At 37.4% G+C, this 26,457-nt stretch overlaps 1 protein-coding gene across 8 annotated transcripts in view; it reads left to right on the top strand.

Annotated features, from left to right (window-relative positions):
• MRTFB (myocardin related transcription factor B) overlaps positions 1-26,457 on the top strand; it is an 85,355-nt gene that overhangs the window by 15,830 nt on the left and 43,068 nt on the right. For 5 of the 8 annotated variants that reach the window (XR_008747578.1, XM_055806692.1, XM_055806695.1 and 2 more), the window contains exon 3: positions 7,577-7,743. Coding sequence is in view for 7 of the 8 variants with exons in the window: in XM_055806692.1 (XP_055662667.1) it covers positions 7,590-7,743 (154 nt within the window). In the remaining variant the exon portion in view is untranslated. Of the gene's footprint in view, positions 1-7,557; positions 7,744-21,620; positions 22,029-26,457 lie in introns of those variants that run through there. The other 3 variants (XM_055806693.1, XM_027796341.2, XM_027796340.2) reach the window with 3 other exon arrangements.

Below are 26,457 nucleotides of genomic sequence, written 5' to 3' on the forward strand. Positions count from 1 at the left end.
ATCAGTCCAAAGACTTAAGATTAAGATCTCCTTTTAAGAATTAGTAAAGAGAATCTTGGTGTAACTGTATGATTTCTCTTTCAATATAGTAATTTGATGTCAGTTTTACTTTCAAAGTTCTTATACTGTATCCAAAATACTTTTAATGAGAGAGGCTATGTAAGAATCAAAATATGCAAAAGTGTTAAATGAGTTTCTGGAAGTCTTCTAGTGTCTGCTCAGTGGTATTAATTTAATGAGGAGTAGACAGTTACAAAAAATTTCATCTCAGTAATTTTATTGAATAAAAGAGGAAATTTATCTGAAATACACATCAGTCCAGCCTTGACTCTATGTGCCTTTAAGAAGCATGTCATTCCAATTGCTGATATGGTGAGAAGCATGACAGGACTGCAGTTCTATCGTATACTTATGTACACTGTTTTTTAAAAGAAGCTAACAGTAAGATTTTGGTAATGCATAATCCAAGGTGATTACTCATAGTTAGTCAGCCGTTGATGTTTCTCATCTTTTTCTGCTTTGTCTAATTACCTTTGTAAAAATAGCTATATATGATTTAAATCATGATTGCTGTGTTTTTTACCACAGAAATTATCTTCATTAATTAATATATCAACACTGTATTGTAACTGTATGATTTCTCCTTCAATCTAATAATTTGATGTCAGTTTTAGTTTCAAAGTTCATATACTGTATCCAAAATACTTTTAGTGAGAGAGGCTATGTAAGAAACCAACTGCACAAGTTGCAAGAAACATGGAGCTGTCAGCGGTGTTGACACTGCGTCTCTTTGGGAAAAGGAACAGGATTATACTGTGTGATGTAGTAGAATACTAAAATGGTTGAACACTTTCAAGACTTTTTCAGGAAAATTGTCTTTTGGTCTTTTAATCCGCTGTGGAATACATGAAATGAGGGGCCTGAATCTCAACAGAATAAGCATTGTTCTTGCAACAGAGGCAAACGTAATTTGAGACATTTTCTACAACCAGTGAAATTATGAATGTCAAAAATGAATTGGATGAACATATTCGGTTAATTTACTGATAATCTGGATGTTTATTAATAGCAAGTACTTTCCAAGTCTGTGTCCTTTTTGTGCTCGGTCACATACTCATCTTTACGGGTTCTAGATGCTATTTCAGTAAGTGGATTTGAAACCTACTAAGAAAATGAAAAAAAAAAACCCCAAACAAACAAAAGAACTTTTCTGGAACAATTTATTGTTAAAATTGCAGTACCAAATGCAAAAGGTTATTTTTTTGGTTTTCACATCTTTACTATTTTACAAACACCAATGTATGAGACTTCATGTAAAAGCCAGATTAGTGATTTGGAGGAATAGTTGTAAGCGACTTTTAAATATTCTGTAAGCATTTCCAAAGCTGCTGCTGCTGCTATTATTATTATTATTTATCTCTCTTTCAGTTTTGTAATTGAATACAAGTTGGAGTACAAACTTTAGAGTTCTGGGGAAAATGGTGTATGGACATGCAGAAAAAGGTATTCAGAACAATTATAAAGGGAACCCCAGTAGCTTTTCATGTAGGAATTTAATAAGATCTCAGATGTTTAATAGGATGCAAGAACAGCTGAAACGAAATTGGGCATATACAATATGTGCTACTGTCTACCAAACAGAACGTGCTGCATTTTCGAGGGCACAGAGAAACCGTTAGGTACTGGACTGTGGAGCATTACTGTTTTTGTAGCACACACCTGGATTTGGTATTGCTACAGAAACTGACTTGAAATGGATTTCCTGCAGCCAACCTTACCATTTGTTTCTTAATTTTCTTCTTACCCCTTGCTGATCGGCTGCATGCCAAGAGGAGTCATCATTTAAAAACACTGCATCTTTTCCTGTCTTTGAAGCAGGTATTTCATCCCCAGTTCTTGTCTCTGGGAAGTGACTCTTTTAGCTTACAATTACCCTATTGTTCAGTGAGCTAAATGTTCCTGTGTATTTTGAATCTTTATGTCTGACTCCTACTTGTATTGATCCTGCGGAAAAAAAGGAGATAATGAGCATTCCAAGGGTCTGACCACTGGGACTCAGCCAATTTGAGGATTAGAAAAGAAATTTGCTGTAGGTGTATCTACGCACTTTATAGGGCCAGCCTGCATTCTGAAAGCATAGTTCTTGCCCTTCTGTTATGAGATGGAGGGAGGGATTGCCAAGTTAGTCTGACATTGGGACTTAGCACGTTATCTCAGATGCAAGTCATCAATGCTCACTGTTCAGATTGAAGTAATATTTGAGACTGTAACAGTTGCCTAAATGCTTATTACCACTCTGTTATTAGAGATCATAGTCCTCACTGTACAGATTTTTCAAGTCTTTCTAGGCGTTGACGAGGAGATCCAAGAGCTTTGTGCAAGTGACCTTCATTGGCAACTGTTAAGCTAACATGCTGGATGAGGTGCTTAAGCTTTTCAAGTGTCTTTTTTAGTGTTTCCTGACACTGAAGAAAACAAAAAAAAAACACCCAACAAAACCAAACCCAACATTTGCAATTCTAGTATTCTTCCCACTAAAGATTCTGGTGTATTACAAACTGCTAGCTATATATATCACTTAAAATCTTACTGAGTTTTATACATGGAGAAACTTAAACCTAGGTGATTTGGCTGTTGACGTTCACACCACGATTCTGTAATAAATTCTCTACTGGAGCCTGGTATTGCTAATATTTAATCTGGTGTGACTATTAATTTGATAACTGTATGGTGTATGGTGACCTAGGTGTGTGTGTGAATGCGTGAGTGATGTTAAGGTTAGCCATTTGACTTGGCCAGAGTTTGAATGCACTGTGATTCTTGAACTGGTTTTGCCAGCAGACTTGTAAAGTAACAGCAGATTTACTACCCAAGTGTCGTCTGGATTTCACAGTTTTGGCCAAATAAAATAGCAGTTCTAGTGTCTCAGGTGGCAGGGAAGTATGTATTTCCCCCCCTCCTAAGATTTTTCTAAGGAAATATACTTCGCTTTTTGAAGATAAAATGTTTAAAAATAAAAGAAGCGTTTGTCTTCAGCAGTTAAGAAAGATAGCAACCACCTACAATCTGTGAGAACACTTACATAAGGCTCATACATGGTACAGGAGTTCTCTTTTGCCAGTGCTGGAACACCGTTCCTATGCAGTTGTCAAGTAAATGTGAACCAAAGCTTTACTTGCAGTGCTGGTGCATATTCTGTTTTGATCATCTATTCTGAAGGTTAAATAGGAAAATTTTGTTCTAGTTTTCTCTTTACTACTCTTAAATATTTTGCTGACTTCAGTGTTTAAAAAAAACCAACCAAACAAACAAACAAAAAAGAACCAAACTGAAATCCTTTGGGACTATTGAAAGAGTAGAGTAGTTTTGTTTTAGTTGCTACAAATAAGATGGTATTATACTTTCCAACACTTTATAAGTGGAAATGTTTTTTGGATCAAATGTAATGATGATTCATGGAACTTAAACCTTTAGATGTCTTAGTTTCAAGGAAGGGAGTGGAAACCCCTGAAATGACAAGTGATTTCTGTCTGTCAGATTAGCCTTGTATACAATGGAACTTTCTTGGATTATGCAGGCTAAAATATTGAGACTTTAGTAGTACAGTTCCTTTTTGTAAATTGATTTTTCCTCTATGTTTTTACTGTTGCATTTCAGTTATGTTATTAATACATTTTTGTGTATAGGCCTGCTTAAAGTCGGGGTTAATAAATAATGATTGCCATCTGTAAATGCAGATAAAGAATATGAAATAATTCTTCAAGATGGAGGAAGCTTCAAATAAACAAGAAAAGGGAGGCAAATGTATTGTCTTTAATATAAAGTATGATAGTATCATGGTACATTAAATTCTAAATCAGGTTAAGTTTCTCACTTCTGCATGTAATGACTGGGCAAAGTATTTATTGTACAGGGTTTGACTTTAATCAGGGTGAACTAATGTTTTCTCCTGCTGTTTTATGTGTTTGAATTGCTCATGTCCAAGCGATCAGTTCCATTAGAAATGTCAGAACGAAATATGGCTTTTGAAAACTGAAGATAAATGGGAGATGTTCTGCATATCTTGAGTCTAGTTTCATGTGAAGTAAATGCTGCTGGCTGTAACCTCCAGCTGATGATAAAGCAATTGTGTGCACCTTCTCTAGCAGTTAAAATCAGCGTGCTAAAAAAATAGTGGTTTATTCTCATACATAAAACAGTGTAAAAAGATGTTGTTTACATAGTGATGTCTTTTCTTTTTCTTGTTTCTTGTTTGTTTTGAAAGGTATTGATGAAAATTATTTAAGTTTCAGAATTACTTTATTAATTAATAAGGAAAACCTTATGCCTAAAACTAGTAATTACGTGGATGCAAAGTTTAGAAATTGTCTTTAGAAAGTTGAACAGCTGAATTCCATTTTTAGATTCTAGTGGAACAAGAGAGAAGAATCAAAGTAATTTTTTGTTTCCTTATTGTAAGTCTTCAATTTGTCATCTTTATAATATGGCTTATGTGTTCTGTTCATTGATTCATTAAGGAGCTGTCTTGATGATGTAGGTCACAGACTTCTCCCCCCACGCCCCACCCCTCCTTCCCCGCAAGAAAAACTTATACATGTTGGTAGAGGTGTGTGTGTTTTCGTGTATGTTTGTTTTTGGTTTTGGTTTGGGGTTTTTTTCAGGAACATCAAGAGAATTCATTGCTCTAAGCTTAAAAAATATTTCCATAGTCTGATATGGTAACAGTTCATCACTACAAATGAAAAGACATGAGAGCAAAATGTGATTTGAGATATGACTGAGGAATTTAGACTTTCTGGGAATTCTAGAGTGTCTTTCCTTCAAAGGTGATATAGCGACAGGGTTGTTCTAGTGTTAAAAGGATCATTTAAGTAAATACCTGGATTTTTAACAGCCTGTAGGTGAAGGGGCTTGCATCACCCTTGCAGCGAAAAATTGGAGGTCCTTCTGCATGTGTGTAGTGACCTCATCCTGCTCTGTCAATTGGTATAGACAACTGCTTGAGGAAACCAAAAAAGGCATCAGTTGTGGTATTTCAGTGTGGATGCTACAACATGTTTTGGTTTTGCTTCCTAGAGTCCTGTGCCTGTGAAATTCTGTAATGGTAAAGGTTGGTGAACTGATAAATAGTAGATGCTTAGGCTTGCTGCAAATTTTTTTTTTTATGAACTGCTTTCTTTTCAGTGGTTAAAATTGTTTATCCAAAAAGTTTTAAGACAAGGAATTTGCAATACCTGAGACTTTACTGAGAATTGGAAACTTTCAAATTAGTGTTGGAGTTCTGCATCGAAGAAAGTGGTTTTAGAGGTTTTCTGGTGATCAAGTTCATGTACTGTATGAAACCCTAGTAAAAACTGGGATCTCAGAGTCACTATCAGTATCATCTGTGTTAGAGCAAAACAGCGAGAGGCAACACTCACAGCTTGCAGTAGAGGAAATTCTGTTTGAAGGGGGTGGGCAAGGCATTCACAATGAGGTTGCCCAGAGTTGCTGGAATCACCAGCTTTGGAGATTTTCAGAACCTGACCAGACAACTTCCTGAGCAGCTGGTAGACCTACTCAGGATTGGGGGACGGACTAGATGGCTTCCAGAAAGTTGCCTTCTAACCCGATTTTGTCAGGTTCAAACCACAGATTCAGCATGTTTTGTGTGAAAAGTCAACTTGTTGTGAGTTCCAGTGCAATGCTGCAAGCAGTATCATTTAATATCTTGCATATAATTCTTGTGTGCCTTGTTCCTAGTTGAATCTGGGCAATAAAACCATGTTTATGTACATTCCCGAAAAGAAAAAAAAGAAATGGACATGAAACTGATGTAGCAGTGTGTTGTAGAAGTGAAAAAAGTGAAACTGGTGTAATTTAAAGCAAGATATCTAGTTGTCTGTCATGGGAAAAGTGTTAGTCAAAGCTAACATGCAACATAATAAGTGTTAAACCTTTAGTACAAGAAGGTATTTATATTAATTTCGTACTAATTTAATGGCCTGAATACAGCTAATGTGGTTTAATCTCTTTGAAAATTGACTCCAAGATGTAACTCATAGCTAATAAATGGTACATAAAATGCTGTGAATATGAGCAGATAAGCAGCTAAATTTTCACTTAAATTCTTCTCTGAAGAGACTTGCTTGGTTAATAATGTACTTAATTTGTATGTATGAGTGGGAGTTTGAGGAGAGTGTAATGTCAGGAAATCGAATGAGAGCTGGGTAAATTATGCTTCTAAAAGCTAAGAACAAAGAAAAAAACCCTTGCATAACACTAAGTTACTGTGTCTTCATTTAATATGAAAGCACCAGTTGGTAACTGGATAATAAGAATATGTACTTTACCATCATAATTGTTCTACTGAGGTTTATTATCAAGCAGTACTTGCTTATATTTCTTATTTTTAAATTGGCACTTTCAGTAACATGGTTCTTTACTGCTTTTTGTAGTATAGGCCATTCGTTGGTGGTCATGAGCATTTTTTGTCATCTTGATGTTTTTTAATTGAAATATTTTGCATATGGTCACTGAAACACATGTTACATTTTAAAAACCTTTCAATACACACCCCAACATGTGTGGTATTTGTATTCAGCATCTCTGAAGTTTGAATTTAAAGTCTGAGTATGGGCAAGCAGTAGTGTTTCTTAAGAAAAATAACTACAAATAAACAAACAATGTAATAATAAGACATTTCTTCATTTTTAGGGTTCTTAATTAATTGTTAATATTTCCTATTGTTCAATTTTCCAAGAATCCAGGGATGGACTTTTCAATTAAACCCATAATGATTTATTGAAATTTTAATGACTTGATAGAGTTCTGTGAGCTATAAAAAGCCTGTACCAGTAATTCATGCTTCTGTCTCTCCTCACTGTAGATGAAGTACCACATTAATGATGGAAAGGAAAGAAATAATAAATTGAGACTTCTATTCCACTCTGTAAACTATTTTACAATAAGTAGCTAGTATGCAATAAAATTAATTTGAAAAAATTCATGACAAAAAGCCTTCCTTGCTGGAGCAACTGAAGATTAACTAGTTCTAATAATACAATTCTGGGGTGGTATGAAGTCCTGTATTAATATCAGTTGATTTTTGATCCATGTGAAAGTTGTGCAGTGCTTCAAAATATTAAAAGTCATTTATATGTTACCATACATTAATTCAGCATTCTCTAGTATCAGCTACTGAAAAAAAATAATAAAAGTTTTGCTGATGAATGGGCTGTGTCCATTGCTAGAAGGGTAGGGCACAGGAACCTCCAGGCATTCATAGGGGCATTTAAGACTGTGTAATTTTTCTGCCAAAGAGACTGGAGAAACTGTCCTGCTTCTCAAAACCAAACAACTGTTTAATTGCTTGTAAATACATTGCTTAACTATATTTTTGCAAACACTTAATATCTGTGGGAAATTAGTAGATAACGTACATAATTTTAAAGTTGAATTTTGTGTGCAAAGGAACTGACAGAACCAAAAACCAAACAAAAAACCAAGTAATGTGTCTCCATGATTTTTTTTTTTTCTTTATTAGTGTTATCAGCTATAGTGGGATTAAGAGACTGCTTGCTTTCCCTGTCTCCAGACAGTTTAACAAAATGGATCACTTGGGGACGGCAGATGCTGAGGATGACTCCGGATCACTAACACGGCTTGCTCCTAGTCCTCATAGCGAAGCAGTTGCACATGAGTTTAAGGAGCTCTCATTGCAGCCCAGTCAGTACTTACCTCCTCTCAATGAACGGAAGAATGGTGAGTGCAAAAGCGATTGTTCTTCTTTTCTCTGCATTGCTTAGGTTTTTTTCTGTGGGAATAATGTTTGTTTGATTTCTTCAAATAACATTAATTGACTCTCTTCACCTGCTCTTCCCAAACCACATTATGTAGTGCTACAGTGTTTGTTGTGAAATCTGTCCTGATCAGCTTTATCTGTCATGGTAACTTGTAAGTCTGACTTCAAAACACCAGCTGGAATGGTCTGTTGAGGCATATAGAATGGAGTTGTTTAGATTTTTTAATAGTTTTAAAACCACAGCTAGTGTATAATAGAAGTATTAATTAAATATTTTTGAGGGTTGTATTATTATCAGACAAAAAGGGATCATTATCAAGAACAGGGTTTTTTATGCAAAAATAGTACAGAATTGAAGTTTCACTTTGTATCCCTGAAAGTTTAATTCACAAGGCTGAAAAATGAAAGAAAAATAAGATCTACATGTTGGGAATCTTTCCAGTATCTTTTCTCATTGTTGATGTTGGCATGGCAACTTAGAAAAAAAGTGTTTCCACTGTTACAGTAAGCATCAGGAGGAATTAGGTCTGAATCCATATGTAGGCTCATTTTTATTGGGCAGAAGGCAGGACCTTTTTTTTTGATGTTTCTTTTTTTCTCACGCTGGTATCTTCTAATAATGAAGATTTGTTTTCCAGTATTTGCAGTAAATAGTAGGAACACTGAAATTATTATGTTAGTTATTTGATTCTTTAAGCATTTTTTTAAATCAGTTTAGCTACAGTTATCGATTAATTCAGCTGTAATAGTATAAGCAATATTAAATAAGACAAGAACTATCTGAAAATTCTGGCTTTAAAGCAAACAACAACAACTATCTGAATACCCTGGCTTTAAAGCAGAAAAAACAGGGATATATGTTACTAGGCTATATATATATATCAAATACCTGGGGACAGGTCCAAGTCATGGTATCCCGTGTTCCGGAAAGACATGGAACATTGTCTATAACCAAGATGCTTCTGTTTACACAAAGAGGGACTATGTGGTGCCTTGTGTACACATCCTCAGTATTATATAGTACTCCCAAGAATGAAAAACATAATAAAGCGAAAATACGGTAGCGGAGAGACTTAGGCTTAGTATTACATAAATGTGGAATAACCGCCTCTTCGAGTACTTGAGCTTGTCTTGTACAATTACTTCCTTGTTTGTTTTCTGTGTATGCAGATCTTGAAACACAGAATACTATGTTAATTGATACAATATATTCAAAGTATTTTAAACTAAGGGACCTGCAGCTGTTTTATTAATATTTTGGCTCTGCATCCATAAGAATTATTTTTTGTATGGCAGAAGAAAAACATGTAACTTGGGAGGCATTGGTTTTTGTTTGCTACCATTTGATGTTAAATTGATAATAGGTATGTCTGTACCAGAAGTTTGTTGTAAGATAGCTTATATCATTTTACCTTTTTATCCAGAAAGCAACAGAAACATGTATTTATAGAAAGCTATTTCATAATAGACCTAAAAATGCCAGCACTTAACTAACTCGTAAACCTCATCAACAAGAGAATGTAGTGGGTTTTTTATGCATCCTGTGTGTAACTATACCTCTGGGAAATCTGCTGTTTTGTTTTTTTTTTTTAATTGCCTGAAAAACCAAAATGGATGACACAAGTATCTATGTTGAGCCTAAATAAGTCAAACTTCTCATTTCTGAAGGCTACTGCCACAAGAATGCACTAAATGAAACAGGAAAGATCCCTTAGGAGATGGATGGCAAGCTTGTTAGTTTCTCTTTTGCCAAACCTTGCTATGACTGTGTTAAGTACATATTTATTCCCTTCACTTAATTTCATTGTTTTGTTATCTTCCTGCTTTTACTAATAAATAGTCAAACAAGCAGTAAAATTGGTACATAGTTAAACTTTGCCATGTTTGCTCTTCAGTCTTTCTTTTTTAGTTTTTCTGTATTGGACAGTTGTTGCTTTTCTTAGGCATTCTTCCCATAACTTGAAAATATTTTTGTGCTTTCATGAATTAGTGAACTAATTTATAGGTAGGTTTTGTATTGTCTTGATATATAATCTGCTTCTTGTTTATTTTCCAAAGAAGAGGCAGCAGGGAGAGATTTTAATGCTTAAGGGCTCTGGCTTGTTGAAGTAGCAGAGGAGATTTTCGTAAGTAAAGTGGTGGTGGGAAAATGCATTATTTGAGAAGCTGCCTCACTCCTCTGTGCCAGTTGACTCAGGAACTGTTACCCTGTTACTCTTTATTATTTATTATAATTCCTTTTATGACTTAGGATACTTTTGAGCATCTCTCCATAGTATCAGGCCTCCCACAAAGATTTTAATGTCATCTTTGAGAAAGAGATTTTATGAAGTTCACATAATGAACAATGGCCTCATGTCATCTGTGTCTTCTGTGGCAAGACCAAGTCATGTGGCTGGGCTTGGCCAAAAGGTTAGGTATTATTTTCAAGGCCATTAGCACAACTCTGTTGCTTTTGGAAAGGAAAAGGCTCAACAATACGCAAGGCAGACCGAGAAACCATGTAGTTGAGGAATTTTTGGAGGAGCACAGTCTGACAGACATGATAAAGAAGTGTTTGATGGACACGGATGTGATTTCCTATCCTTTTCAGTTTTATAGATCTTTCTAATGTTGTTTAAGCATCCTGCCACTGAGAGAACGCTGCTTTAGTAGTATTTAAATAATTCCTAAATTAACTTAAGGGGAGCCTCTTAGTTTTTCTCCTGTCCTTATAGGAAATACCTGACAGTATTTGACTTTATTCTGGCTGGCAGCTTTTTTTCCTGGAAGAAATGGATGTTTGTGTTCAAATTGCTTTCTTAAAACAACAGAAAGAGGTTTGGGCACTGTCATCCTCCAGAGCACCCAAACTATTGCTCAGCCGTAATTTCAGATGTAGTGATTTTGGATAATTTGGTTTAAAACAAATTTTTGGTAGAAATTATGAAAGAGGAAAATTTGTAAAAGTAAAATTTGAACTTGATGGATTCATACTAAAAGTAGCTTTACTACTCTTTGTTTTTACTTTTTACCAAAATTGCATTTCTTTAGGAGTGTTTTAACCTGTCACTATTTTATAGAGTCTGTCCACATAAGCGATATCAGTATACAGAAATACAGTGGCACTTCATAAAAAAATTCTGAAATGTTTAAAGGGTTTTTGTTAAATATTTTTATGCAGGAAGCATTGTGCTTACTATATGCTCTGATAGTGATCCTTCAAACCTTTTGTTTACTTGAATGAGTATTTTGGCAGTAGTCCGGTAGAAGGCTGAATTATTCTTCTGTTGTTCTGCATACCGTTGTTAAGCTGGCTTGCACAGGCTAGTACAGAAATTGCATTTCAGGCTTTTCCAACGACAGTAGAAGTGTGGGAGGCTTATTGCTTTGCTTTGGTTTTGTTTACCATGGAGGTAATCGCAGCAGCTAAGAGAAACCTACATGACATTGCAGGCTCGTGCCTGGTGAGCCAACAGTCATTTGAGATGTTACCACCTTGTCTTTTTTGTACGCTTTACTCCTCTTCCCCTGCCTTGTCTGCCCCCAGAGATCATAGTCATACAGTAAAGCTGGCATAAGAGTTCAAGTGAGCATAGCTCAGTACTTTTTGCTGCAAAATCTCATGGTTTAGACGTAAGCTCCAGTGGAACTGTTGTCCCTTGAGTTGGCAAAGGAACACCTAAATGCTTTGCCAACGCTGTTGAAGAGGCTGTACCTTCCAGTAGAGGGATCAATAACAAACATTTGGAGGCAACAGCATCTTCACCTTCTCCAGCCATTTACTACACGCAGATGTTTACTCCCTGAATAAAGACAAACTAATAATTCCATGGGGTTGGGGGTAGGGTAGCAACATATTCTTGTCTTCTCAAATGTCATTTTTCAGACAGATGTCTCCCATCATAAAAAGTCAGTGAAACACAAATACTAACCAATTTATGTTTCATATTTCAATAGGAGGACAAATGATGGGAGTTTTCAAGCTGATTTGCTAGATAAAGGTTTTATTGCAGGGCTGAAATAATTCAACTGAACCATCTGTAAAGCAAACACTGTAATTGTTTGGGGTTAGAGCAACAAACTGTTTGTAGAAGGTAACATTGTGTATGTATTTGGGTGTAAAAACAAAGAAGCATCTTTCCAGGATGTTGTATGTTGGTCTTCTGGTCTGTCACAGTTTTAAGATTCCCCTTTTTCTTTTGAGCTCTTTTCAAATTAATGGCCGTGGGCAATACTGGATTACTAATGAAATTAATTTCAGTTTCTCATTAGTCTACATCTTTCTGGATAATTAGGCAACACATACAATGTATTGAGCATGTAAATTTGTGCCATTTATTGCAGCATATTGCTGTGCCTGTTCTCTGGAGGCCAACTCTTGTTCTACTTGCCAAAACCAGCAAGTTACCTCTTCATTGATTCTGCTTTTCACACTTGCCACCTACTGAGTGGACACTGAAGACACACCTTCCACAGTCTAATGGCAACCACTGGTGTATAGTCGATGTCTGCCATGTGAGGACTTTGGCTCCTCACATGAATGGAGTTTGAGAAACAGAACGTTTTGGCATTAAGAGGCTCTTAAGTTTGTATCTCTGCCTGAAGGATGCCAGGTTGTGTGCACTGCATTTGCTTTCTTGGACAAGATGCTGTGTCCTTAGGAAGGGCAGTGGTTGGTGGCGAAGAAAAGTGACAGAGATGAGGCTCTTCTTTGGGAGCAGGAGGGAGAAAATTGATGACTAGGTGTTGTTTAGTTGGACTGCAGTAGAGGAAGAATGACACAGTAGCAGGCATCATGGCACAGCTGAAGTACTAGTCAGAACAATATGCCACCCACACACTGTACCACAGTTTCACAAGCTTCTGACTGAGAGCCAGGAGATGGCAAGGGAGGGAAGGATAGGCTGTCTGCTGCTGACAGCAGGAGGGTGGATGGGCAGTGATGCTGCTTGCAGCTTTCCAACCTGCCGTTTCAGAGGGAAAGGGTGGGAAGAGATTGCACATGCAGATACCATGAAAAAAAGGAGGCACTGCATAAAGCAGAGCTTTTTGCATGCTGAATTAGTACTTGCCCAGAATTGGTGAGTGTGCCACTTTGGTTGGTGCAGGTAGGTGTGAAGGTCTGGGTATCAGCAGCTGTGCAACCACAGTTGTTTCAAAGGTGACACGTAAAATGAAAAGGTCCTAGCTTCAATGCTTTACAGCAGCCTCTTGGCTTTGCAGTGGCTTCCTTGACTATTCCACTGTGCCAGAAGCTCCTTGTGACTGCGGCTACTAGTTTTTGAAAAGGAGGCACATGAGTTACTCTTGTGCAGTCGTCATTCACAGATGAGAGCCTGATTATATTCTTGTAAAACGGGTGAGAACTGGTTGGCTCCTATCTGGGCCGTTGACTGTCCTTCAGCACTAGGCCTGCTTCAGCACTTTGTCTTAGCAATAAATCATTTCAGATTGTGCGTGTGCCTGCTCTGTCCTCTGCATTGTGTGGAGAAGCAGTTTTGTTCCAGCTAATGGGTGTCTAGTGCTTCTCTAAACTCAGAAGCAGACTAGATACAGGATTGCATCGTGGTTCTGTTTGGGGTTGTACTGGAGGGGGGTAGAAAAGGTTGTGATGTGCCTACCATGGCTTTGCTAGGTCTTGCTTTTTGATGGCTAGCAGCTAATATTCTACAGCAGAATTGAGCTAATTGAGAAGAAAGCTGAGAGTCTTGAATGTTTTGCCAGGAAAAAAAAAACCAACTTGGGATGCAAACACGTTAAAGTAAGACTAGTAAAATCTCTATAAGAAGAAATCGCCCAAGGAAATGGGGGCCTCTGGTTGTGTAAAACAGTGACGCTCAGGAACAAAGATCTTGAGACACTGAAGGTCAGATGAGAATGACAGCTTCCTATGGGGCCACTAGAGCTTGTGGGAGCAGAACTGTACTGAATTAAGATGAAGATGCAACACACACACACCACACCCCCCAAACAAAAACCCAAACCAAAACAAAAAAACTCTAAACAACATATATATTGAGTCCTCCTAAGGGACCAGCTGAGCTGGCTGGGAGACAGGACAGTTCTCAAAATAACTGAATGAAATCTACATCATACTTAACCTAATGATATTGCTTAAATAAATTTGATGAACCGAGAACTTTTCTGGCATCCAAAAGAGTTGTGGGTGTCTTAGTTTGCCTGTTATCTCTTTATCTTCCACTCCTTCATTATGTAGCACTGATAGCATGCATTCTTGGCATAGCTTTATGGCTTCTGAACAAATTCTTAATCCTTTGTGCAGTTAATAGATTTGAAGCTGCAAATTTGATACTAGGGGAATCAGGTGAAATTTGGGACGTTCTCCTTGAATCTGTGTACAACAGGCTTTTTCCACTCGTAAGATCTGCATTTAGACATACATTTTCTTGTCTTAATGGTACATGGGTAGCTTACTGTGCTTAGAAGGTGTTTTCTCCAGAGTTGGGAGAGATGAAGTGGAGAAAAGACAGCTGGTGGGAAGACTAGAGAACAACAAATGGAAAACTTAGTTCTGATTAAAGTAATAGATTAGCACATCTTAAATTCAACAGTTTCATAGTCACTAAGCTGAAAGCAATGGAACCTGGAAAACAACATCCAGATATTCTGATTAACACCACCACCCCCAGAACAACAACCAAGCAAACAAAACAACCCCTCCCAAAACAAAACACCCCAAAACCTCAAAGTATATTCTAAAATACATATCTAGGTATAGAAGTAGTATACAATTTATATAAGTTTACAACAGAAGGGGTGGGGGTTGTATTTATATATAATACAGTGTATATATAATGTACATGTGTAGAATCGTTGCCCAGAGAGGTTGTGGACTTCATCCATGGAGATATTAAAAATCTGACTGGGCACAGTCCTGGGCAGCTTGTTCCAACTGACCCTGCTTGAGCAGGCACTTGGGTGAAGTGATCTCAAGAGGTTGCTTCCAACTTCAGCAGTTATGTGATTTGTCTTTCCTTTAATGTTTTAATAGCCCATGGAACATCCAGTGTAAATATTCTACTAAATAATCCTTTGTAAGAGCACACAGCATATTGTAATTAATGTATATTTGTCTTTGTGTTGTGGGGTTTTTTGGAGAGTTTGGTTTTGGTTGGGGTTTTGTTTTGTTTTTATTTTTAACAAATAGTGTCGGTAGAAAAAACAGATGTCTTTTAATGTGTGGATTCTTTTGGTCTCCCTGTATGTATCTGAATGTTGTCTTATCTGTTAAGAGATGAGAGAGTAAAACTTGAGTAGGTACTGGTTTCCCAGTAAGTCTGTCTTTGTCATTGGTGCTGCCAATTCCCACAATCCTAGCATTCCCAGGGCATCAGTCAGTGTCGACAAGGAACAATTTTCAAATATTAAAGCATGTGAAAAGACATACAGGCCAAAACTCACAGCTCTCAAGGGACTATGACCTCTTAAATGAAATATATTCTGACATTTTCACAGGCTACATGAAAGAATTCCAGCAGGGCCATTCCGTTTGGTAAACTTCTAAACAAACATTCCATCATTTTAGTTTGATTTATACATATTTTTTTTTTAAATTATCTGCTTATTGTGAAGAGATTAACATGGGAGACATGACCTGTGACTGACTCAATTTAAGGCATCTGGTATATATGAAAAGATCCTGTTGGAGGGCTTGGCATTTGAGTGATTGCAGGAGATATGTAAAGTATGTTTTCCTTAAAAGAGATCTCTTGATCAAACTGTCTTATTGTGACTTCCCCCCCCCCCCCGCCCCAGCCGAAATTCCTTGTGGATAACTAAATGCATAGCTAGAAAAGAATGTTAATTTTATATTCCACTGTACACTAGTTTTAAATTGTTAGAACTAAATTTTAGCTGCGTATATTATCGTTGAAATGTTAGCTTGTGCTACAGCTACTACAAGAAGGTAATGTAGTGCAAACAGAACTGGTAATGGATGCGCATTATTTAGCAGATGTGCCTTTTGCAAATCATAGGTAGCATGGTGGATGACCAAATATTGGCCTTTAAAAACTATATATATGTACAGTTAAACATATAAAAATATATTTTTATGTATTTTATATATACACTAATTAAATATTTATTTATTTATTTATATGTTGGGCAAGGCTGAATGGTAGGGAATTTTTATTTAAACAGTGAACAATGCCAACATATGTCCTCCCTTAAAAGGAATTAGTGTGGGTTTTAGTGGGAGAAGTAGAACATGCAGACTTATACATTTCACGGTATCACGGTACATGTTTGGGATTTTTCTGGGAAGAGTAACTGAGGTAGTTGTTTGGGTTGTTTATTTTGTGTTGTTTGGGTCTTTGTTACCACAGTGGTGGAGAGTACCGGCACAAGTTTCCAGTCCTTCTGAGGTAATTCCTTAGTCACTGCATAGTACACAATGCAATTTCAAAAAAAATCAAAAATTACTTTTTGAAAAAGCAAATAGAAATATATACTTGCTGTTTTACTACCAAAACAGTATGAAGATGAGAGACTTGAATGTTTTGGGGTTTGTACATTTGTCTTAAATACAGGCATAAGACTGTGTAAGATTTACTGCCGAGTTGTTTGACAGATGTCTTAAGTGTTTGAAGCAAGTAACTTGTGTACTGGTAGAGAGAAAAAAATAGTTGTGGGGTTTTTAAACGAAACAAGAAAGCAGAATAGAAATTTATTGTAAGTAGCAGTTGGGGGTGAGGGGAGAGGGGGAGCAAACAAAACCCCTTAAGTTAACAGTTTGAGGTACCGTTCGTGCTATTTAAAGAAGTAATAGATTAAATTATAACAGGGGTTATTTAAATGAATGTTTTAGTTTGTGTAGTCAGAGCACAATTTTCCTATGTGAAGAAATCATTGTATCATGATCAAGAACTGGATAATCTTAACACAATATAAAAGACCTCGAAATTCATCAAGGTGTGCCTAAAGCCAAGGTGAATGAAGTGTTTGAGTAATGAAGCTTTTCTTCCTCCCCTACTTTAAAACCTTGTGGTAGTGAAATATATTAAATATCTAAGGCTATTCTTTTTTTTTTTTTTTTTTGTCTAGAGTTCAAATTCGTCTGTTGGGTGGTGGGTTTTTTTTCTTGTTGTTTGTTTTTTTTTTAATGGCCTTGCAAAGGATTGAGCTCCATATGATGTGAAGAGTTGGAATGTACTGTTAAAGCAATTGTTGCTTAGTTACCTCACGTTTAATGTGGTTGTGAAGTTGATCACAGTTAGTGATCTCACTCACCAGATCGCTGATACTTAGAAAGATAAGTGGCCTATTCTGAGTGGCAGACAAGCAGGCACTGTGGAGGGTACAGTGTTGCGGTGTTGTTCCCTCCTGTACATGGTAATTTTGGCAAGTAATCTATTAGGCACTTTTCTCTTTCTAAATAATGCTTTTTCTGTGGGCTGCAGGTTGGCAGAACATTTGGAAGTCTGTGTTGCAGGAAGATGGAAAGAAAAAACATTGATTACCTTAGAATAAAAGCAAACATGTTCATGAAAAACTTGGCCAATACATTGCATTTAATGAGATGTTACTGGATTCTGGTTTATACGACTTAACAGGGATGTCCCATTCTGAAGCCTCTGTTTTTCATTTCACCCATTTGTATAGTATACAACTTAAATAGATTGAAATTAAAATGAAGAGGTGCTTCTACCCTCTGAAGATGGTTTAAATTCCACCAGATTTAATTTTTATTGAACCAAAACCCTTGTTGTGTATCTTTTACTTCAGCTTCTGGTTTTGATACGCTGATGCTGTGTGTAATTGGGTTTAAACCTGTAATTGAGGAATACAACATGGACTGCTTAAGATTTCTTTTCGCTATACCTAGGGTTTGTTGTTTGACAGAAACTAGTTTTTCAGCCACAGTTTTTGTTTCTAGCTCATGATAAGTTCCTGTGCAACCCTCAGTGTCATGTAGCTATTTGTACTGTTAAAAATAGCTCTTTGAAAACAGGTACTTGTTCACATCAGAGGGGTTATACATTCAATGTTTACTTCGGGAATGAGTAGTTCTGCTTCCTTTATTATGAAATCTTCTGTATTTAAGCACACAGCCAGCAGCAGAAAGACAGGATGAAAAAATAGCAATTTGAAAAAAATTTTTGGCCGTTTTTTTAACGATGCCATCAATTTCAAATGACAATCCAAATTCCAGCTGCCTTGTGGAAACCGAACACAAAAGCATTTTAAACCAAGTGGAGTTGAAAAAACCCAAGATTTATTTTTATATATATTTTATATGTCATGGATTGTGTTCTATTTACTGTTTTAACTGTTAAAATAAAGAAAAAGCTTTAGAGAGTAGTCAAAGAAGAAACAGGTTGCTATGTAATTTGAATGGGAAAGTATTAAGTTTCCCACCCTTTAAGTCGTTCACAGTTCTTTTAAGATAAATGTGGAATTAGCATCCTTTAAAACCAACAGTGAAAGCAACTGCTGTACAAAGCAGGTTTTATCTGTCAAAAGGACGACCTTCAAGACAGATATACTATCTAAACATAGGAACTGTGTTTAAAGTATGGACGTGGTGTTGGTAGCTGATGACAGGGCTTCTGCTCTTTTGCAAGAGCTTAAAAAAAATACTATCACATCTGAAAGTGGGTAAGTCAATATGAGAAGTATGTATGGTGCTTTAGGTGAAACATTTTAGGAGAGTTATGAATTTATTTCATTTAGCAGGGAAAAGGGAGCTCTTAAATGGCAGGTGGATTGGCTCCCTGGGGACCATGTGGAGGCACTTTGCCTTGATTCACATGGGACCTGCTTGTGTTTGGAAGACACCTTTTGAATAACCGAGTATTGTTAGTTAGCAGGCAAATTTAGTACTTGAACTTGCTAACCAGCTACCAGTGTTTCTGTTCCTTCTAGTACAGTTCATAGGAATGTGAGAAAGTCACTCATAAAAACATTCACTTTTCCCATGTTACAGTGCTGCAACTACAGCTACTGAGCTGGCAGTTGGGAGATGCCCCCAGATGCCTGTGAAATTATCTTTTAGATATTTTAGACTTCTGTAAAGAATTTAGACTTTTCTATTAGACGTGTTGAGACATGGGGTTGATTTTTTTTCTTTTTTTGAAGCCTTATCACGAAAAATAGCAAAACGATATTGTTGATCATGCAAGTAACCAGCCTATCCAAATGATCAGTTGAGCTTGGATTCATGTGTATTCAGGAATGCAGGGAAGACAAGACTGTGTTGGAATATGAGGGTTTTTTTGGGTTGGGTTTTTTTGTGACATGGGAGGACATTCTTCATGCAGGGACTGAAGAGAAACTGTTCCCTGGGCAGAATATCCAGGCATTCTCAATATTCACAGTCTAACTGGATCTGAACAAAACCTGTTTTCTTCTTCCAAGGTGTATCTTTTCTTCCTCTTCAGTTATTCTGTCTGCCCCCACTCCAGCTATTCAGTATTGCATAGCATTTATTGGCCAGTAGTTGGTTACGTGGAAACTATGCAGCATCCTTTTGACCATTCGTCTCTCCTAATCTGCACAAGAATTTCATCATGCTTATTGCCCACAATTCTGTGATTCCTGCTTTGCTTGATAAAGTTAGTTGCAAAATACTTTTAAGACTTCCATCAGACTTCTTAAAGGTGTTGTAAAATATTTATCTGCATGTTAGGTTGTATTGAACTGGGAGGTGAATTTGAAGCAAATTATTAGGCTTAACTCCAAGGGGCTGAAGCATAAGCCTGTTCATTTGTGTAAATTCTGCTGTGGAGTGGGTACCCTTGAAAAAGAGGAGTGGATTGCAGGAACTCCATGCTCCTGAAGCAGCTCATCTTTCTGAGCAGGTGGGAAATGTTCATGAAGGCTTGAACTGCTGTTACCCAGCTGCTACTACTGTGATATCCAGTGTTCACTTTAAGCACTGGACATTCTTACATAAAGCACTGTAAACAGACAGGAAAGCACAGAACTACCTTCAGAATGATGAAATTTGAAAGAAAATTTATTACTCCTTGTGTCTTTTAATTGCACAGTTCTTTATTAGTATGCTGACTTTTTAAATTTCAAAATACTCTGTTCTCTGAATTATTTTGAAATTGCTTTAGACCAAAGTACACATTTTTCAGGAAACATGTGACGTGCACTGTACACTTCCCATAAAACAATTTCTGCTGTTACATATTGTTATACTGTTAGAATATTATTAATCCATCTAAACTGTTAATCTCTCTGCTGGCACAAGAAAAATGTAGAGTTAAAATCTGGTAGATTCATAATTGTGTGAAATGCTATTTATTGGCTGTGTCAGATTTTTGTATAGGTTTCTTAAGCAGTATGTGTTTGTATTCTGTATACCTGGATTATTTTGTGTTTTCTGAATCAGTGGAGTTTCGCAGCAGTAATTTTGTTTCTTACGCACAGTAAGTGTTGCAGTTGCAGGCAGTGAGGAAGTTAATTTGATTTATGAAGGGGTTCTTCGACAGTGATTTTTTTTCTTGTGTCAGTAAAAATCACTGCAGAAGCAGATGTATTGGAATAGTCTGTAATTCATATTTAAGCAAAATGTAATTAAGCTGATAATTTTTTAATACAAATTATACGCAAACAAATCTTTAGGGTGGGAGAGCTGCCTCAATTAATTTGTTCTGCAAGAGTTTTTCTTCTGCCTGTATTTTCAGCCCCTTAGATATCAAGTAGTTGATGCAGCCCTGCAAGCTCACGTCTCCTTTGAATCGGCAGTTCTCTGTAGACCTAGGTCTCCTGTCTCCCAGCAGCAGGAAGACAGGGAGAGGCTTTCAAGTCCTGCTGACTGTGTCACCCAGCCCCACACACCGTGCTATCAGTTGCTTGCCCAGGAGTGCACCTTTAAGGTGAAAAGTTGGTATTGAATCAGTATCTTGTAGAAAGATATGAAGAGGCAAAATGATTTTTTTTTCTTGTTTCCACTTTTTAAAATTCTGCATCAGATATTTGTTATTGTATATAGATATTTTCAGATCTGCTGCCATAAAAGTGAACAGTTTTTCTGAGTAGGAATCTCCCTTGTAATTTCAGGCTGATACAGGGGTGCAGAAATTATGTGTAATAGTATTTTTAGGCCAAAGGGAAAATGCGCCTGCTAGAGTTACTTGTTGACATGTAGTGACTACTTAAAACTATGTATAGTTTATTTTCTCAAAGTACATGAAACGCGAACTAGTGTGCTGTTCCCTCACGGCCAATGCCAGGTTGGAGAGGATTCATTTCCCCCAGATCTTCCAGGCCGACAGTGAAGTTGATGACTCATGTAAGCTAAGTGGGATATGCCGGAGAGAATGGCAGATCAGAAGCTGTGGGAGGAAATGCTCTTAAAACTGCTGGGAATAATGAGATGTGTAACTGCAATGCAAAAAGGAAAATAATAAAATACTTGGGGTTTATGTATTTACGACAAGGAACAGAATCTGTCTTACACTGCAAGGAAACAACATGGAAATAATCACTGGTTTGCCACTTCCCTCTGCTAGATAAACACCTCTGAAACAAGACCTAGGGCTGGGGCGGGTGGGAAGGTTCCTCAGCATAACTTTTTGAAGTGCCAGTGTACAGCGTTGTTTACTGGTGAAACTAAATGAGTAATGAATGTGCCAGCCAGGCAAAGATAAAGTATTTCTGCTCCCTGCAGCAGTGTTCAGAGTGGCGGGGGAAGGGAGGAGGAAGGGGGAAAAGGGAGAAAGTCCTCAGCAGTGGTTTGTCTTGGGTATCAGCGAATGCTGCTCCTTCAGCAACTGCTGGATTTATTTTTAACTGCTTGACTCATTCTTTGTCAGATGATTGACCATCAAGCTGCATATTGAAACACAAATGTGCAGAGGAAGCAAGCGTAACTAAAGGAAAAGGGGGAGTGGTTGTCTGGGAAAGGAGGTGGGAGTTGGGAGTTGTGCTTCACATGCTCTGCGCCTGCTGTCTGAGCGAGTTACGGGCTCCAAAGCAGGCTGAGCGTACTACAGGTCAGCCTCGAAAGTGAAGGATGATGGCTGCTTTCGGCTGTATAGAGGCACAGTTGCTCATTCCTTAGGAGAAGGGAGCTAGAGGCAGTGATCGGGACAGCAGTGTACTGCTTGGAGACAAATTAATATATTTTTTTTCCTATGCTGGATGTTGCTATTCGAAAGGATTCTCATCATGATCGATAGCTCCAAGAAGCAGCAACAGGGCTTTACCGAGATTTTACCTGCAGGAGATGTTAAGCCACTGAAGGAGAAGGAATGCCTTGAGGTGAACAGCCAGAAAAGTCTCAAGGAAGGTCAGTCGCTGGCTGGGGGACAGCAAATGTGGAAGTACTGGGCCGTTCAGTTCACCAGGATTTGTGGTGTAATGCTGTATGTTAGGAAGAATTTTTGTACATTAAATGAGGTATTGTTTTCCCTCTTTAACAAATTTCTAAAAGCTAAATTTAGAATTTACTTGAGACTATAAAAATAATGATGAAGATAGCTTGATAGAAATATTAGTGTGAAGAAAAATGAGGTAAGATTAAGTACTCTTTTTCAGATTAGCACTTGGTGCTGAATTCATGAAGTACTCTGAAATTCCCCTGTAAATATTGCACAAAATGCTTCAATGTCACTACTGAAATAAATATAGTGAAATAAATGTCATTAAGTGTGACACTACTAAAAATAAGACCCCAGAAACCTTTAGTTTTCGACATTTAATACCACCTCATTTCCAACAGTGCTTCTCTCAGCTACTGTCTTTCTCTAGAATTCCCTTCTCCTCTCATACTTTAAATGACTCTGCTTTCCAGATGTACGCTTTTAAAATTACATTGTCTCCTTAAATGACCGGGTTTAGACTGTGCATTAAATTGATATTATGCACAAGCTTTGTTTGTAAACTAGCAATAGTCTGAGGATATTTGGAGCGTTATTTAAAGCTGACAAATGGTACTATACCAGATGCATTTAACATAGTTTAGGCTGCGGCAATAATACTGAGACATGGAAGTTGCCTTACCCCATCGAGCTGGAGGTATGCTTCTAGCTGGCCTGTGTTAAGGAGGAGAAGACAGAGAGCTCTTGAGGTCAGCTGCCAGACCTGCAAGAACAGTTTGTTAGCAGGTGTACGCTAACATGCCAGGCTCTGCAGCTCAAGGCTCAAACTCCAACTGCTTTATCAGAAAAAACCTGTATTTGCGGTAGACAAAATTCCTTGGGTTTTACTCCAGATATCTCTGGATTGTCTGGTGATTCAGAGATTTCTTACTTGGTGTTGTGGCAAGACTGCTTTCTACGTGAAATCATGCCTTTCTCAGAATTTAAAATGCTGGGTTTATTTTGAGGTTTTGTTTGTTTTAAAATTTGGACCTTAATAATGTTTAAAATAGCAAAAAGATAGCCCATATTCATTATGGAATTCAGTAACTGACAGTTTAAGAAAACCCTTTACCTATCTCTAAGTTTGGGCTAGAGAAAACACTGATTTTTGTATAATGTACTGATAGTAAAGCTTTCTTATTGATTGAAAAGATAGATAATAAGAATTTGAGTGTGATGCCTGTAGCTGTGGCTGACAGCATAACAGTCCTGCTTCCTTTACAGCAGGAAAGTACTGACTGAAAGGCAGTGATTGAAGAGAAAGGGTCAGCAGTGGCTGCTTTTTCTTGGTGTTTGCCTTGCAACTCTGAACAAGCCCAGCTAAACCTGCCGCTGCTGCCTCTGAACTCTCTGGGGCAACAGGAACAAAGAAAGAAGGCAAGGAAGTTGAGAGGGACAGAGGAGTAACAACCCACACACTAAGTTACCAAGAAATAAAGGGGAGAAAGACATGAAAAAACTAGCATGGTGGATAGTGTAGGTGGGCTAATAAGTAAACGTGATCATTATCTTCAGTCTCGTTTGAATATGTCAGTTATGTAGAAAGTGGATGAAAGAATGTACAATGATGGTCTGTCAGAGCAGCAAAAAACCTGCAGTTATGGGACACTTGCAGTCTAAATTCATGAATATTTTAGAGTTTAAATTAATATTCAGAGCATGAAAGAAGATATAATAGTTTTCCACAATCACTATCTTTTGCATACTTTTCTCTGTTTTAGTACCTTTTCTCCCTTTTCACTTTTCCCCAGTGAATATTGCTTATCCTTTTATCTCTCCTAAGTTTGAAAACTGAATAATTAAAATAATGAACCTCTTTTTGAGTGTTATGAATGACTACAGGATCTCCTCTTCCAGCGTTTCCTCTTTCTAAAGCCGGGGGGGCAGTGCATTTTCTTTCTTGTAGTATACAGAATGTATTACTGAAAACATTGAAAATCTGCTTGATTTATATCTAGAGAGACTAAGACTTTACCTTTTCAGTTTGTAATTATGTAAATTGTAAAAAAAAAAAGTAAAATATTATGAAATATGTAGTTCAGGTATTTTGTAGATTTATAAAAATTCAATTGCAGTTGTCATTTTCATCCTATTTAAATAACACTTTAACATTAAAACACTTCTTATTTTACAGATGAGTATATCCTAAATTAGCTTGTGGCATTCTGTATCTTTGGCCCTCCCCCCCCCCCCCCCCCCCCCCGCCGCCCCCCCCCTTCTTTGTCTTTTAATTAAAATGATGATGTGACTAGTTTTGGCATCTGAATCATCAACCCTTTTTTATTAGGACACAAAAACTTATGAATACTATCTGTGAATGGTTGAAACTGCAAAAAATTAAAAATGTAATTATGTTGGCAAACCCAGATGAAGTATGTAGAGGTCAGGTAATTCAGAAGATTCTACAGCCTTTGCTTCATAATCTGTTTGGTGCAGGTTTGATAGATAAGCAGTGTGCTTATTTCAGCAGTGAGTACCTTATGAGAATTGTTAGGTGCAGGTTTTTTTGTACTTAATATTTCTTGGTAAGAAAAGAGACTTTTAATGGAAACACAAATCCCAACCCTGTCCTCAGCAAATTAACACTAAAGGCACTGGAAGGTTAGATTATAAGGATGTTTTGGTTTTTTTCTTTGCTCTTGGAAGATACACGTTATAGCATCCTATAGCACAGGAGGAAATCCTCTTAATTACCCTACTTTCTAGTAAACAACTCATATGTTATTGTTACATATTGTCTGTTCTGTGAAAACATTGCTTCATCTTGTCTGTTTTATTGAAATTACCTTTTGTATGCATAAGGAACAGAAATACTTTTTGTCTCTGAGGTTAACAATACAGTGCTAACAAAACGAGCTTTTCCAGAATTTCCTGTACCATTGACTTCTAATTCAAGTGAAAAGCCTTAAATGAAATCAGGACATCACTGTGCAAACACTTAGTAAGAACGAGTCACTATCATCAACAATGTATATGTTAGGAGTTAGGAATATATTTAGGCTGCAGATTAGAAATGTTCTAAACTGAGGAGTGGAGTGAATTTAGGGAGTCTTGCCTTGTACCCTATATTATTTTAATACAAAGATTGATGAGCTCCTGCAAGAGTATATGACCATGCAGAACTCTTGAAGACACAGTATTAAACTGGTGAAACAAATCAGTATGGTGCTATCTCAGGTGGGATTTAAAAGGAGATTGGATCCCAGTTTGTTTGCACTGTATTTTTTATATATTAATCTGAGCTGCAAAGTTATCGGTTGCCTGCAGGTTAGTGTAAGGAAAACAACTAACCAGAAAGGAAATTTTCTTTCCATGTTGAAAGATAATTTCTTTCCTGGATTTGAATTGCTTTTTAATTGTACTCTTTTGTGAGGAGCTAGAGACTGGCAAGTGCTAGAAACAGGATACAGGGTGGAATGAGTGAAACACAGGGATTTCTCAGGTGCTTGCTGGAAGTGTCTTCACGCTGTCTGGTTAATAGATTGCCAGATTGGGTCAGGAAGTATTTCTTCCCTTCCTCCTTTGCAATTAATATTGTAAGAGAATTGTGTTTTGTAGCAGATTTCCTGGTATTGCTGGCATGTTGCGTGTTGGTGATACTCCTGACCTCTACCGCTCTCCTGCAGCGGCATGTTAGGCTTAAAGATTTTACTGTTGGTTTGCAGGGTTTGGCGTTTGGTGGTTTGTTGAGGTTTCTTTGTTTGTTGGTTTGGGGTTTTAAAGCTTTTTGTTACACGGTGTTTAGTGGCAGTGGCAGTCTACCAGGTATGTTTCTTGAGACACAGGTAATGAGAAAAATACTGGAAAAAGAGTATTGTTCCTGTTGTCAAAAGTGGGTGCAGGTCTCATCCAGCCATACCGTGCCTACTGCCAGCCTCTTTATTGTGTTGGCATTAGTGACTGTGCAGCCCTGAAGCGAGTAGGGTCAGTGAACAGGTATTACTGAAGACTATTTATTTCAATAGCATTAGTTTTCAGCCAGATGTGCTTTGCCAGTGTAGATGCAACTGAAGCATCTGGGATTGGAGGAAGAGATCATTGTCTGTGCACCAGTAATCCTGTTTTAGATCATACTAACTTATGAAACCACACTCTGAAACCACTGTCTTGTTGCGATGCTGGAGGTTTCTTCCTTTCACATGGCATCCAACAAAAGTTATGTACTTCAGCCTTTAAGTCCTTAATGCAGCAGCTCCGATGGCACTGTAAGCAATCTGACTAATCCACTGAGCGAGCATCTGCAGAAATCAGATGTTGTCTGCATAGCAGAGTTGACACAGTGCCACTGCTTACACCCCAATTTGCAGTCAGGCACCTTGTATAAATCCACCTTCCTCAGTGTTTTGAATTCATGTG

Source organism: Falco peregrinus, chromosome 5 (genome assembly GCF_023634155.1).
Source record: "Falco peregrinus isolate bFalPer1 chromosome 5, bFalPer1.pri, whole genome shotgun sequence".
In the NCBI taxonomy this organism is placed as follows: domain Eukaryota; kingdom Metazoa; phylum Chordata; class Aves; order Falconiformes; family Falconidae; genus Falco; species Falco peregrinus.